The sequence below is a fragment of the Panthera tigris genome, chromosome A1 (genome assembly GCF_018350195.1).
Source record: "Panthera tigris isolate Pti1 chromosome A1, P.tigris_Pti1_mat1.1, whole genome shotgun sequence".
In the NCBI taxonomy this organism is placed as follows: domain Eukaryota; kingdom Metazoa; phylum Chordata; class Mammalia; order Carnivora; family Felidae; genus Panthera; species Panthera tigris.
Window position 1 is genome coordinate 209,357,250 of NC_056660.1, and position 14,487 is coordinate 209,371,736.

General features: G+C 39.8%; 1 protein-coding gene across 1 annotated transcript in view; it reads right to left on the bottom strand.

Moving 5' to 3' along the window:
• Positions 1-1,195: 1,195 nt before the first annotated feature.
• SKP2 (S-phase kinase associated protein 2) overlaps positions 1,196-14,487 on the bottom strand; it is a 32,402-nt gene continuing 19,110 nt past the window's right edge. The window contains exons 7-10 of the mRNA XM_007095470.3: positions 13,965-14,095; positions 7,459-7,510; positions 7,182-7,289; positions 1,196-2,636 (exon numbers count right to left, since the gene is read on the bottom strand). Of these exons, the coding sequence (XP_007095532.1) occupies positions 2,423-2,636; positions 7,182-7,289; positions 7,459-7,510; positions 13,965-14,095 (505 nt within the window). The 3' untranslated portion in view covers positions 1,196-2,422. The remainder of the gene's footprint in view (positions 2,637-7,181; positions 7,290-7,458; positions 7,511-13,964; positions 14,096-14,487) is intronic.

Sequence of the window (14,487 nt, forward strand, 5' to 3'; positions counted from 1 at the left end):
GTTGGGGTATGAGTGTGTGTGTTGGGGGGGGGTGCAAAGATAGATAAAATGGGATAGGCCATAACTTAATGACAAAAAAAAATAATGAGGTTATGATATTGTCTACTTTTTGCATGTATTTGACATTTTTCGTCATTAAAAAAAGGAAGCATAGTAGTGATAATAACAGAACATAATGAAAAGCAGCCAGAAAAGCTGGGTAATGTTCAGTAAGAATCACACTACTATTTGAATGGACGAGTTCAAAAGAAACTGAATTCCCAAGATCTGTAGGTACAGACTGAACTATTCAAAGTCTCCTAATGAAAGTAAAATATGCAGTATAAGCTGACCCAGTCTCTATTTAAAGAGTGCTACTAGCTGCCTTTCACTGATAGTACCTATCACATTCATCACCTGAACTGCAAATGTTTTAGAAATGTTACTATTTTAGAAGCACTGTAAAGAAAAGGCCTGTATTTAGCACCTTCTCCGAAAGCCTTATAAACTATCATTTTAATTTGATAATAAGCAGATGAAGTGGATGGAACAAAGAGGATCATTTTAGGGCTCATTTTGTAGGGCCTTAACTAGAGGGCCAGGATCAAGGGCACACCACACCAAATGCTTTCTAATTTTAACCACCGGACTTAAGAAAAAAAAAAAAAAGAGAGAGAGAAAAAAGGAATACAAGTTAGCTGAAGTACTCATTTTTATAAAAATGTGTTTTATTTTAAAACAAGTCTATAAAAGTAGAAATCACATACAAAAATACAGATTACTCTGACATGTTAGCAAAATAGCTTATGGCTGGACTTGAGTTTGGAAGTACTGTGTGTCTGAGGGCATCTGGAAATCACAGCCCATCTGGATCCTATCATCAGCCCTTGTCACTAATCTGTAAACAATAATTTCATGTAGTAAATTTAGCACTTTTTTAACCAGTACAAAATCAAAACATAATCATTTCTTGTATAACACCACTGTAAAATGTTCGTCCTTAGGTCTGAGCAGATAAGGGCACTTCGCATCGTTGTTTCTAACATTTGAAAAACCTGATTTGAAAACAACGTTAATAGAAATGATGGGTTTTGGCTTTTTTTCTTCCATTTTGAACATCAGGGAAGGTCATCAGTGTAAATAGGAAGTTAGTGTTTTGTGTCGTTTTTTTTTTTTGTTTTGTTTTTTTTTAAGTAGAACTTAATCATTTTTCTTCTAGACACCATTAAAAAAAAAAAAAATCACTGTTCCTATCAAAAGGTTCCACACCTGAGTTTTAACTTTTACATAGGTTCAAGCTGTCTTACTGCTTTGAAACTGCATGGAACATATACCTACTTCTGGTGTGTCTTTCTGAGTGAACGAGCATGCAGTTCCTCTCACAGGACTCTAGGTCCAGTAACTTTATAAAACAATGGCTTTCAAACAATTATTATGGGAGACAATTTTTTTTCTAAAGGCAATTTAAAATACTTGATTCCAGAGTAATATAAAAATAACTTTAAGAGCCTTGGCAATAAAGGAAAATGGCAGGCAACTTCAGTTTGGCATTCTGTCCAAAATGTCGAGAACAAAGACTGGTTACCACCACATTTCTAAAACAAAGTGAGCCATTTTAAAAGCTAAAGAACCCACTTAACATGATTTGATCGCAAAGTTAGAAGACCACAATTCTGTTTCCTCAGCTAATACAGAATTCTGGGAACAAAGTCCATTAAGGAAACTTCAGTAACGTGCATTAGAGGGTACTTCAGATTAACTCGTCATAGAAAGTTGCCTCTTGAGCCTTCAAAGTCCATACCAACAATTCTTTACCTCTGGTTGGTTAGCTGTTTTTTAAAATTTAGGTTTCAAGGTGAATTGCCCAGGGCTATTTGTTTCCATGAACCTAGCTTCAAATCTAAAGGCAAAGTTGAAATGCATATTTTTCTATCTCCAGAAGAGATTACCACAAATGCTACTATCCATCCTATGATTCTTTTGTTCCACTCACAATACAAATAGCTTATTCTTCTACCAATCTACGTCTCATAAAGCAATACTGAAAAGTTAAATAGAAGAAAGTTACCATATCGACTGTGAAAATGATTTGCTGGTGGTGACTCTTATACTTGATTCTAAATAGACTGAATAAGAAGGGCACTTGGAAGAGGTGGCTCAAATCTTGCCGTTTAAGGTCTCTTGAAATTACCGGTTCTCCTAAAATTTCAAAAGGCCTAAAACAGGCTTTTAAAGGCACAGAAGCAGTGACGGAAGCTTTTATAGTTACTTAGAAAAAGCAAAACTTCATAGTTTTCTCTCTCAATGGTTGTCTAATATACTTGCAGAATGAAGGCAAAGGGAAAACCGAGAATAACAATAGCTGAGTGCTCCAGCAAGCGGGCTTCCTGCCTATCTTCCCTGTTCCAAAGAAAAGAGGAGACACCATCCTGCAAAAAATACTTCATAGACAACTGGGCTTTTGCAGTGTCAGCCGGCATTTGATGCCCCATATCTCCTGGTTCTTTTTGTTGCCAGTGGTCGGCCTGGCAATGGTGGTGAAATGGGAAGTATTAATCTGTAGATGAGGAAGGGCTTCTTTTAACAGTTGAAGGGTACCATCCGGCACGATTCCAAAAACTTGTAGTGTTTTTAGTGTGGGAATTTCTCCAAGTTCACTGGAAAGGAAGAGAAACCTTTCAGAGTAGCAGTATCTATGGTAACAGATCCACTAGGGTTACATGACCCAATTTTTACAATTTGTATCATATTCTATAAAATGCAAACTGAAAACATAATTCACAATCAAGGATTTGAGAAAACAGCAAAGGTGAATCAAACCAGAAAGCACAGACTGAGGCTCAAGACAACACAGCCTTAGGACACACGCAGCGCATTTTGTTAAATTTCTCACAACCTAAAAACTCTGAGGTTTCTTTAAAACCCAACCATATTTGCTTCCTTTCTCCATTCTTGATTTAAAACGAAAGGCGTTACTGTGTTGTGAGAAGCTAGAAGGTAGTGATGGTAAAGAATCACCACAAGTTACATGTAATTTCAAAATATGGACTTGAACTTTAGTTGAACTAGGCTCTTCCTCTCAAAAGATCAGCAGCAGAAGTTACGGTAACTTCTTAATAAGTCCATTACCTGTGATAAAACCTAACAGTGACTTCACTAAGATCTTTTAGACGGGGTTATATAGTTGGGTGCAGACAGAAAAAAAGAAATAATCAATCACACCTTTTCTACGAGAGGCAAGAGCCATCTGACTTCTCCACACATTACCATTTTTGCTGTTGTTTTGGTTTGGTTTTGGTCACATATAGGCCAATCCTCTTCTCAGGTATTTCCCATTAAGTGAAATTCAACTCTGTCAACAGTGAAATTCTGGTCCACAAAAAAGGGAGCCTATTTCTCCAAAGTAAATACTTTAGGTAATGATTCTTTCTTCTTAACCCAGATCTATGTGCTTAGAAATTCATCTCTCTGATCTGTATTTGCTCCAGGTTGGGACACACAGTACAAAGTCTTAGGAAAGGGAATATTTAGTTTGGAATATCAACAAAATCCCACTGCAGATCAATGAACACATCAGTGACCTAGAGTTAGAAGCATCCTTTATATTTTCATTTTGCTGGTAACTACTAAAAAACCAAACTTTCCTCACAGTAATTGTCACCTTGCCTCCAATCTTTCTTCCTTCCAGCCTATTCCATACAACAGTGCCCAAGGCATCTTCCTAGAGCCTGGCTCAGATTATGTCACCCCTCCCACTCACCTGCTCCACAGCCTTTGATGCTGCCCTCTTGTTTACGGAACTCAAACTGTTCAGCTGGCCTTAGGACTTTTCCACGTTCAACCTGTTCTCCCAGTCACCCCACTACCCTCTAAATGTATTTATTCTACATTCAACAAAGCATAGTAAACACCATAGACGTTCAATACATGTTAGCTGAATAAAGATGAAGGGCACTTTAGAAAATACGAGTACTATCTAAATAAAATAAATATGCTTGGTGTTCATAAAAGGCCAATAAGATCTGGAGGTTACAACAGACACCAAAGAAAATCAGGAAGAACAAACTGCTGTTCTTGAAGTAAACTAACCTCTGGACCATAGAGACAGAAGTGCAAAGAAAGATCACAATTCATAGATGTTTATACTCGTCACTGCTTAAGATGACAGCAATTCTGCCCCAACCTTAAGTCCCTCTTACGTGAAATCTGAGTATTTGAGAACTTTGTGATGAAAATTCAGGTGCTGCGATATCCAAATTAGACAAACTGTAAGTCATTCTACAGTGGACGGTGTCAGAAGCAGAACCTAGAGGTGGGAGCAAGGAAAGGAGGTACAGCGGATGGCAGAAGAGGAAATGTTCTTGCAACAGCGCTGGGAAGGACGCTTGGCGAGGAAGGACATGACAGCAGATTCTCAGAAGACACTCAGGTGTCCCAGCTGAAAAAGGAGGGAGCTGCATTTGATGGGATGGTGGACAATGGACCAACCCAAGTCAAAAAACCAGAAAGTCTTTACACTTTTAACGAGACCACAAAAATAAAAAAACACTGAAAGCCCCTTCGTACATGTATCATCTACAACACAGCAGAACAAATTTCTAAGCATCTTTCTAGATTGAAAAGCAACTGAAGGCTGGTGAATAGGAATAAATCTCTGAAGAGCAATGACTTCTAATTTAGGAAGTATAAACGGACACTGGTAATGTCTTTAGTATCTTTGCTGAATCTCAGTAAACAGAAGATATTTACAGATCCCCTCACACGTTCATACCTCACCTCCACTACACGATCCTGTTTTCCTTATAAAATTTAGTAAATGCCTAACTAGGAATTCTCCCTACAACAGACTTTTTATTTAGTCTCTCCTAATGCCAGATCAGTTTGCTACCTCCAGCTTGGCTTTCTTACTTGAATGAGAAATACAGAACAATCAGAAGAGAGTTCAGACATATGGGATAAGATCGATAAAGGCATAAGAAAATAGACACAATGTGGACATATCCTGGGGAAGAAAAATCTGATTACCCAAGTATTCTAAAGCACTATCATTACAGATTGAAAGTCATTCAAATTTTATTTTCCCACTTTTGAGATAAGAAATAAAAATTCTTTAGCATAAACGGCTTTCTCAAAATTACTACTGAGGATCCTAGAATTCTTACTATGAATTTCAAATACATCAGCTGCCAGAATGGAAATAGAGAGAATAACATTTTATCTTGAAAAACTCCTAAGGATAGGGTACAAGCAAACTAATCTTAATGGGTTCAGAAGGTAAATCAATGTACGTATTATTTACATAATGCCTGAAGGAACATCCTCTTTTACCTTAAAGTTCAAGCACAGCATCTTTTCTCTCTGTGTTACTCTTTTGGTGGTCTGATTTGTAAATTAAACTCCTGATGCCCCTATTTCTCTCATTTCAAGGTAAGATTTAGACAAGTCACAAGAAGGCAGTGAAGGTTCAAACCTAAGTCTGTTGTGACCTGAGGTCTGTATGCTTAAGCATCAAGTCATACTGCCTGCAGGTATTACACCATGGAAGTGTTACTATCCTACTGGATAAAAATACTAAACTGTGAGAGCTCACAGCCTTCCCTTAGCCTCTGCTCAAGAAAAAAAAAAAAAAAAAAGAACATCTGGGGATTACCTGCTTAGCTTCTTTTTCTGGAGAGAAAGAACGAAAGTGAGACATCTGGATAGATTCTCTTGAGAAAAGCAACCAAAACACACTGATCCCCAGGGGGCTGCACAGGCAATGAGGCTGAAGCCCAGAGGGCAAGGACAGGAAAGACGGAAGACAGAAATGCCTTTCTAGGTAGATGCTAGAGGCTCCTAGGAGTTTGGGATACTAGAAAGGGCAGGAGATTTCAGTAACAGTTCCATGGATATGAATTTACACCCTACCTCTCAGAGCCACGGATGTAAATCCTAGCATCCCTGTTAGGCAGTGCTTTTTCAAATGAGATACCAGCAGAGACCCTGAGCCCCAAGATTAATTAAAGCGATTAATTAAAAATAGAATTACTGGACTCTCTAATTCTACTAGTTAACCTGAAGTTACCTTCAGATACCTGAAGTGTCTGATTTATTAATTCTTAAAACCAACTTAGAAGATTCAAACCAATCATTCAAAGACCACATAAATTCTTTGTTCAAATTCACCACCTTTCTTTGGTAGACGCCAGAGGCTAAATTACCTTCATCTGGATAGTGAGCTACATACAGGAGCTCAGCAGCCTCTTTCAGGGCATACTGCTGGAATAAGAAAGAAGGGCACCTGACCAAATTCAAGATACTGACTTCTTGTGGTTTTCAATGAAATTGCTATGCATTTACATTCTACATGAGGAAGGATCTTCCAGCCCTTTGGGGATAAAAGAAAGGAAACTTTTTAAAAACAAACAAATAAATAATATTATTCCTGGGATGACTTGAGCATAGCACTTTCCAAAAGAAAGACAGATCAGACTTCTTTTTCCTTTGTGCAAATTTTTGTGGAAGTTGCTGAGCAGGTACAAAATTAACCCTCCTAAGAGCTACCGGATTAGATATAGACTATTTTCATCCGTCCAGAAAACCTAGGACATAGACCCGGCTCAGTCATTAACTTACTTTACAGCTTTGGGTTAAAACATTTTTCTCTTCTGGACTTCAATCTCCCCCTATTCCAAGACAGCATTAGACTCTTCTGATATTTACCATTTACATTCTGCCATTCTTCCCATTCCCTGACTACCATCCACAACAGCCATCACTAGAAGATTACACAATTTTCCTCCAAGCCCAGAGGGAGGCTTTCACAGTCAACTGGGGTTGATTTGAAAAATATGGGGTGGGGGGTGGGAAGCCTCCACTGATCTGCCTCCCAGTTATTACTGTGAGCTCCCCAGAGGTAAAAACTGTCTTCTCCTTTTGTAAATCTTCCAGATACTAGTACAGTATTGTAATATCTAAACCTGCTTCTAGGTAAATAATAAATGTTTAGTAAACTATCCCAATCAACTCAACTTTTCTAGATATTTTAAACAAAAAATTTTGCCTTGGGTTTTCTATTTTGCTGGTCTTCCCTAACCTATTTGTGGCCCACTAATATTGATGCTCAAGTTTTAAACATCTGCTACTTATAACAACAGATATTAATCCCAAGTGGCATCTCCTTTGCTCCCTGTCTTCTAGTTTTAGACAATGAAAATACTTACAGTAAAGTTTCAGGTATGATATCATAGCATCGACTGAGTGATAGATGTTGGAGGTAGTTGAGCTGGTAAAATTCTGGAAAGCAGTCATTCTTCAGCATGACACTATCACTGTAACAGAGCAGAAGAAAAAATTCCCAACCTATCCATCAATTCAGATGGAGAAGACAGAACTAGCTGACCGTTTGGTTCCTTCAACATGTTAAGATGCTTTCCTCCTTCAATGATCAGTCATGACTTTTCAATTTTTGTTTGAAAAGAAATAAACAAAAAAAAATACCTTAAGTCTAGGTGGACAAGATTGGGGCATCTTCCAACTAAGGTAGAGACATCTAGGGGAAAAAATGATGGGCACGATTAAATGAGGAACACCACAAGGGTATCTGCTATTAACACTATCTTTAACATTGTGCTAATAAAACTTTGGGACAATGCAATTAGTCACTCTATTAGACACAAAACACAAAGTCATCATCTTGGCATGTAAGATTTTTGAACCCAGAAAATCCAAGAGAATCAACTGAAAATAGTAGGAGAACTATGTAACACAACTATGTATGTGCAAAAACTGGCTGGGGAAGAAAAGAAAACAAACAAAAATCCCATTCATAATAGCAAAAAGCAAAAACAAACACCACCATATATAAACAAACAACATATTATAAAGGTAGCACTTAAAATAAATAGGGGAAATTATGGATTATTTTTAAAAAATGATATTGATACCACAGGCAGAAAAAGACATTTCTCCAACTCAAATAATACTCCCAAATAAATTCCATACATATTAACAAGTCCTAAATGCAAAAATATGAGTATTTTCTTTCACTGGATCTTGGGATAGGTAAGGCTTTTCTAAACACAAAAGAACACACAAAAGAAACACTGACAATTTGCTACATAAAAATTTTAACTCTACCATGTTAAAGCAACACAAAACACAAACAGAATTAAAGAAGTGTCAGAAAACTGCAAATGTTTTCAACATACATGCAATAGACAGTTAATGGTCTTATATAAAGAGAAGAGAAAGCTAAATATAGAAAATGGGTGAAGAATATGAAGAGATACTTGGCAAAACAGGTATAAATGGAACAAGAAAAGCAAAATAAAATTGAAATACTGCTTTTTAGCCATCAAATGAAAAAAAAAATCTATCCTAATACCCAGAATTGATGAAATATAATTAAGCAGATCTCACATACACTGCAAGTGGATATTTAATTTCCTGCAGCCATTCAGGGGAGCAAATGGATTTTTTTTAGGATAAGCAGATTCTTTGTGTGTGTGTGTGTGTGTGTGTGTGTGTGTGTGTGTGTGTTCTGAGCATTATACACTTGGCACTTTGGCTCAGTAATTCCAATTTTAGAAAAACAATTAGGTGTGCACGAAGACATTCATTTTAGCATAGCTATACTAACCCTTCCCCCAATTATTTTAATCCATTAACCTCCCTCCATTCTGTGGAACACAGTGCCAATGACGGTTATTCAAAAGCTCTTATTTATTTATTTTTTTAATGTTTATTTATTTTTGAGAGAAAGAGGGAGAGAGAGAGCAGGGGAGGGGCAGAGAGAGGACGAGACAGAGGATCTGAAGCAGGCTCTGTGCTGAAAGCAAAGAGCCAGATGCGGAGCTCAAACTCATGAACCGTGAGATCATGACCTGAGCCGAAGTTGGGCACTTAACCGACTGAGCCCCCCAGGTGCCCCTTCAAAAGCTTTTAAATAACACTTAATGACATGAAAAAATACTAAAGATATACTGTATAGTGAAAACAAAACCAGTGGGTGTAGCAGGGGAAGGACAGAAGGAAATATACACAAGGGTGGCGGAATCACAGGTACCTTTGCAGAATTTGGAAGAAAGTCACATGTGCTACTTTGCAATCAGAAAATGAATCAGTAGATGTTATTTATTTTTAAAACCAGCTTCATTTCCTGTGGGAAGGAAAACATGGGGCTGCCGTCAGCCCCAGTCCCTCCCCTGCAACCTAAACCTAGACTTGCATTTAATTTTTTTTTTTAACGTTTATTTATTTTTGAGACAGAGAGAGACAGAGCATGAATGGGGGAGGGGCAGAGAGAGAGGGAGACACAGAATCGGAAGTAGGCTCCAGGCTCTGAGCCATCAGCCCAGAGCCCGACACGGGGCTTGAACTCACGGACCGCGAGATTGTGACCTGAGCTGAAGTCGGACGCTTAACTGACTGAGCCACCCAGGTGCCCCTAGACTTGCAATTTAATCCGTCTCAACATACCCACTGTGACAGGTGACATGCCTAAAAGCAAAACTTCATTTCTTCTCTAAATCTGCCCCTTCCCTAAGTCTTTTCCATCTCGGAGAAGGTGCTCAAGCCACCCATCCAGCTGCTTAGGCCGGAACCCCGAAGTCACACTCAACTGTTTTCTCACATCCCACATCCAGTCTGTTACCGAAGCCTGTTCTGTTGGCTTTTTACCATCTGATCATTTCTTACCACCTCCAAAGTCACCACCCGAGGCTCTTACAGCCTTTTCTCAACATGGCACTGGAAGAAGACTTTTAAAGGTGAGTGAGATCATATCACATCATTCCCTGCTCAAAATGCTACAACGGCTTCCCATCTCACTCAGGAAAATTCCGAACAAAGCTTCTGCCTCAGCTTAGAGAACCCTGGGCTACCTTACCTCCTATCACTGTCCTCCTTCCTCCCTCTCACACACTGCCTCCCATATAAGGCCTTTGCACTTGCTGGTCCTCAGTTCTAGAATGTTCTTTCCTCACTTATCTATACAGCTCATGCCTTTCACTCAGGCCTTTGTTCAAGCATCACTTCCTCCGAGAGGTCCTCTTTGGCCATTCCATTTGAAAATAAACCCCTTTGGCCTGTGCTCTGCCTGGTCACTCTGCTCCATTCTTTCTCCCTCCATCTCATCTCCTTTCATCACATTTAGTCATCTGTTGGTTGCCTGCCTCCCCCACCAGAACATAAGCTGTACAGGGGTGACTTCATCAGTTTGGTTCAAGGCCACAGCTCCCAAGTCTGGAACAGGGCTTTGTGCATCGTAGGTGCTCAATAAACATTTGTTTAATGAGTGACTAAAAAACGAAGAAGCGCACAGTACAATTTTGAGTGACCCACCACCTAGCCAGCCAACCAGCCATCAACAAAACTCAAAATCAGATACCATGTTATTTTGATGCCACCCAGGAAAGAACAAAACCTTGGGGGGGTAAAACTGGTTGGTCTCCAGCCCTCACTTAAGCCCTGGCCATCCCTCAGCAGAAAGGGTTAGTAAATAGTAGTCACTGCTTACGAGTATAGATTCCCTCTACACACGATCCCCTTCATTTCACCACTAACCAGAGCTCTGCCTGAGCCAGAAGGCATCTTACAAATCCCCAAATCTAACCCATCATTTTAGGGGAGAGCGATTTCATCTAGAGAAGTCAAGGGCACATCCAAGACCAAGAGCTGGGTCCTCCAAGACCTCGGTCAGCCCCTACTGCCCCATGGGGAGGTCGGTGGGGGTGTAAAAGCCAACAATTATTGTACTCTCAGTAGCGTTAACATGCTATGTGAGATTAAACCATTTATTCTTAACTGCAACTCTAAGAGACAGGCTTCACTACCACTCCCTCCATTTTACTCATGAGGAAACTGAGGAACAGGAAAGTTTAGCAACTTGCTCACGACCACAAAGTAAATGGCAGAGCAGGAAGTTGAACCTGGGTGGACTGGCACCAGTCTGGGAGCTAAAATGACATTTATATTATCTTCTAAATAGTGAAGCAGTGTGTGCCATTGTTAAAGATATTTAAAAAAATCTGATTCCCACTATATAATTAAGAAAACACATACTTCAACTTAAACTCTAGGTCTTTGTCCTTGCCCTGAATGTGTCTAGCAAGCACGATTTTATTACCCATTATTCTTGCCAAACCTTGGTAAACAGGCTCTCCATTCTTTTCTGGAGGAACAAGAGAAGTGTTTTAAGCCAAGCTTGGGACAAATTAACTGCAGCTTGCCTATAGCAGAGTTCCTCAACCTTGCAGCTAGCACCTCGTTCATTCAGAAAGACTCTCAATAAAGAAACAGCAAATTCAGATATGAGGCACTGCCTTTTCTTGCCTTAGGGATGAGCAGAGAACTAGTGGTGAGATTCAATGTGAAGAGGCTGCTCACTGGTGGGAGTTTAAAATCCTTGGGAGGCAATTTGGCAAGAACTACCCAGAGCTTAAGAACAGAGCCCAATCCTTGACTCAGCAATTTCACTTTTAAGATCCCGCCCTTAGAAATGCACTCAAAGGTCTGTTTATGTTCATGACAAGGTTGTTTATAAAAGGAAAAAACTGGAAAGACTCTAAAAGTCCATTACAAGGAGATCAAGTGAAGGAATTATTATTCAATCAATATAAATCATTCTTTATCTATTTGATGGAATATCACACAGCCACTGACAATGATGTGGGAGAGCTACTAAAAATGGGATTATCTGGAGGGAATAAAAGGGTTTTCTAAAGTATTTCATGCACTATGTCCCACTTTAAAAAACACTTTTAGGGGCGCCTGGGTGGCTTGGTCGGTTAAGCGTCCGACTTCGGCTCAGGTCATGATCTCACGGTCTGTGAGTTCGAGCCCCGCGTCGGGCTCTCTGCTGACAGCTCGGAGCCTGGAGCCTGTTTCGGATTCTGTGTCTCCCTCTCTCTCTGACCCTCCCCCGTTCATGCTCTGTCTCTCTCTGTCTCAAAAATAAATAAACGTTAAAAAAATTTAAAAATAAATAAATAAATAAATAAATAAATAAATAAATAAATAAAAAACACTTTTATGCAGGAAAAAAAGCAGCAAGATGTGAGATTACTGATGATTTGTTTTTCTTGCTGTTTTTCCATATTTTCTGTATTTTTGAGAATGTATAATACTGCAATCAGATTTAAAACAGTATTTAAAGGAGAAAAATGTAAAACACAAGTATCATGTGTATAGGAGAGTGGTAAGAAAAACACTCTGCTGCTTTTACAGATGCCTAAAAAAAATAATCCCCTTGGGAATGCAAGCTGGTGTAGCCACTCTGGAAAACAGTATGGAGGTTCCTCAAAAAACTAAAAATAGAACTACCCTACAACCCAGCAATTGCACTACTAGGCATTTATACACGGGACACAGGTGTGCTGTTTCAAAGGGACACATACACCCCCATGTTTATAGCAGCACTAGCAACAATAGCCAAAGTATGGAAAGAGCCCAAATGGCCATCGATGGATGAATGGATAAAGAAGATGTGGTATATATATATACAATGGAGTATTACTCGGCAATCAAAAAAGAATGAAATCTTGCCATTTGCAACTACGTGGTTGGAACTGGAGGAGTATTATGCTAAGTGAAATTAGTCAGTCAGAGAAAGACAAAAGTCATATGACTTCACTCATATGAGGACTTTAAGAGACAAAACAGATGAACATAAGGGAAGGGAAACAAAAATCATGTAAAAACAGGGAGGAGGATAAAACAGAAGAGACTCATAAATATGGAGAACAAACTGAGGGTTACAGGAGGGCTTGTGGGACGGTGGATGGGCTAAATGGGTAAGGGGCACTAAGGAATCTACTCCTGAAATCATTGTTGCACTATATGCTAACTAATTTGGATATAAATTTAAAAAAATAAAAAATCAAATTAAAAAAAAAAGGAAAAGAAAATAATCCCCTGTCTGAAGATGCGGGCGTCTGGACTTGGGCACAGGCAAAGGACTCAACTCCGTGGCTGCTCCCAAGAATCTAGCTCCTCTTCTGTACTGCCTGATACATCTTACTTGGCCGAAGACACATTTGTTCTGGAGAAGCATGTCTCAAATACTAATATTCTAAGAAGATACATTCTCCAAATGTCTGATCCAAATCTTTTAAAGTATAATAAACTCTATAATAAATAAAACAGTTATGAGCTAACATCAAGTCATAAAGACACGGCTGAGGTGCGGTGGCAGCTTCACAAGGCTTTGTGTGGTCCGCAGCCTGAGAGCTCAAGGGGAAGCCATTAAAAAAAAAAAAAAAACCTGTGCCATTTGCAAACACTTATCTCTGCAAATCGAGGTTTTGCCAATATTAGAAGATTAAAGCACAACTGAATGTCGAGGCTTATAAAGACTATTGGCTATTCACACATTACCCCTGACTTCAAATGCCCGTATTAAACTAAACAACATCATGATCCTCTTAGACTGAATTAAGAAGAGTTGTAATATGATCTTATACACAGGGCTGAGAACAGGGTTTTTCAAACCTTGGCACTTCTGACATTTGGGTCAGATTACCTTTTTGTGTTCTGCTGTCCTGTGCATTGCTTTCTTGCATTCCGGGCTTCTGCCCACTGGATGCCAGTAGCACCCCTGCAGCTGTGACAATCATAAATGTCTCCAGACGTCCCCGAATGTCCCCTTGGCAGGAAAACTCTCCCTGGTTGAGCACCACTGCTTACTGATCAAACACTGCATTCATCTATTCTATGTTGGGGGTCTTACCTAACAATTCAGCTGACTAAAAGAAGTTCTGCTTAAATTGGTTGAAAGTACAAAGGCTTTCACTTCCAGATTCTGGATTCGAATCCTGATGCTACCCCACCGGCTGTCCATCACCTAACCCTTCCAATCAGCTGCTACCTCCTCTGGACAATGGGAACAAGACTATGCATACTGGACTGAGACAATGGAGGCAGGACAGCACTTAGAAGCTCTGCAGTAAATGAAACCTTCTGCCGGTGTGGTCGCTGTTAAGGGTCCAGTGTCCAGTGGGTCTTACCTGACCTCTGGAGATTCTTTCGGTAGCCACTGAGGTTCAGCTGGGTGACGGTCTCTGACACATGCGCGACAGCCACTTGCACGTGCTTTTCAGTGAAGTCGTAACACCAGGAGAGGTTCAGCTCATCCAATCTGCACACCAGAGGGGAAATAAGGAAAGCGTGAAAGCACAACACAGGAATGAGTTCTGTAGGTAGCACTGTCTCAAGCTGCAAAGAGAACACAAAGCCATGGATAGAGTCCTTGCCATTTCACGCACAGAACCTCTGCTTCTCTAAGCAGCTACCTCCCTCTGCTCACCTGAAACTGCCTTCTCCCCTCCTGACACACTCCCCTGCCCTGGTTTGCCTCAGAAAGTTGCCTTAGTGAGTGATGCCCCCTTCTGGAAATGGAAGGAACACTCTCCTCTAGATGGCTCAAACCTCATTATAGGACTAGATGGAGAAAGTCTAGGCTGTTTTCTTTTTCAACCAACCATGTTGTTAGCAAACAACCAGAGACTGAACAATCACTCGAGACACTAA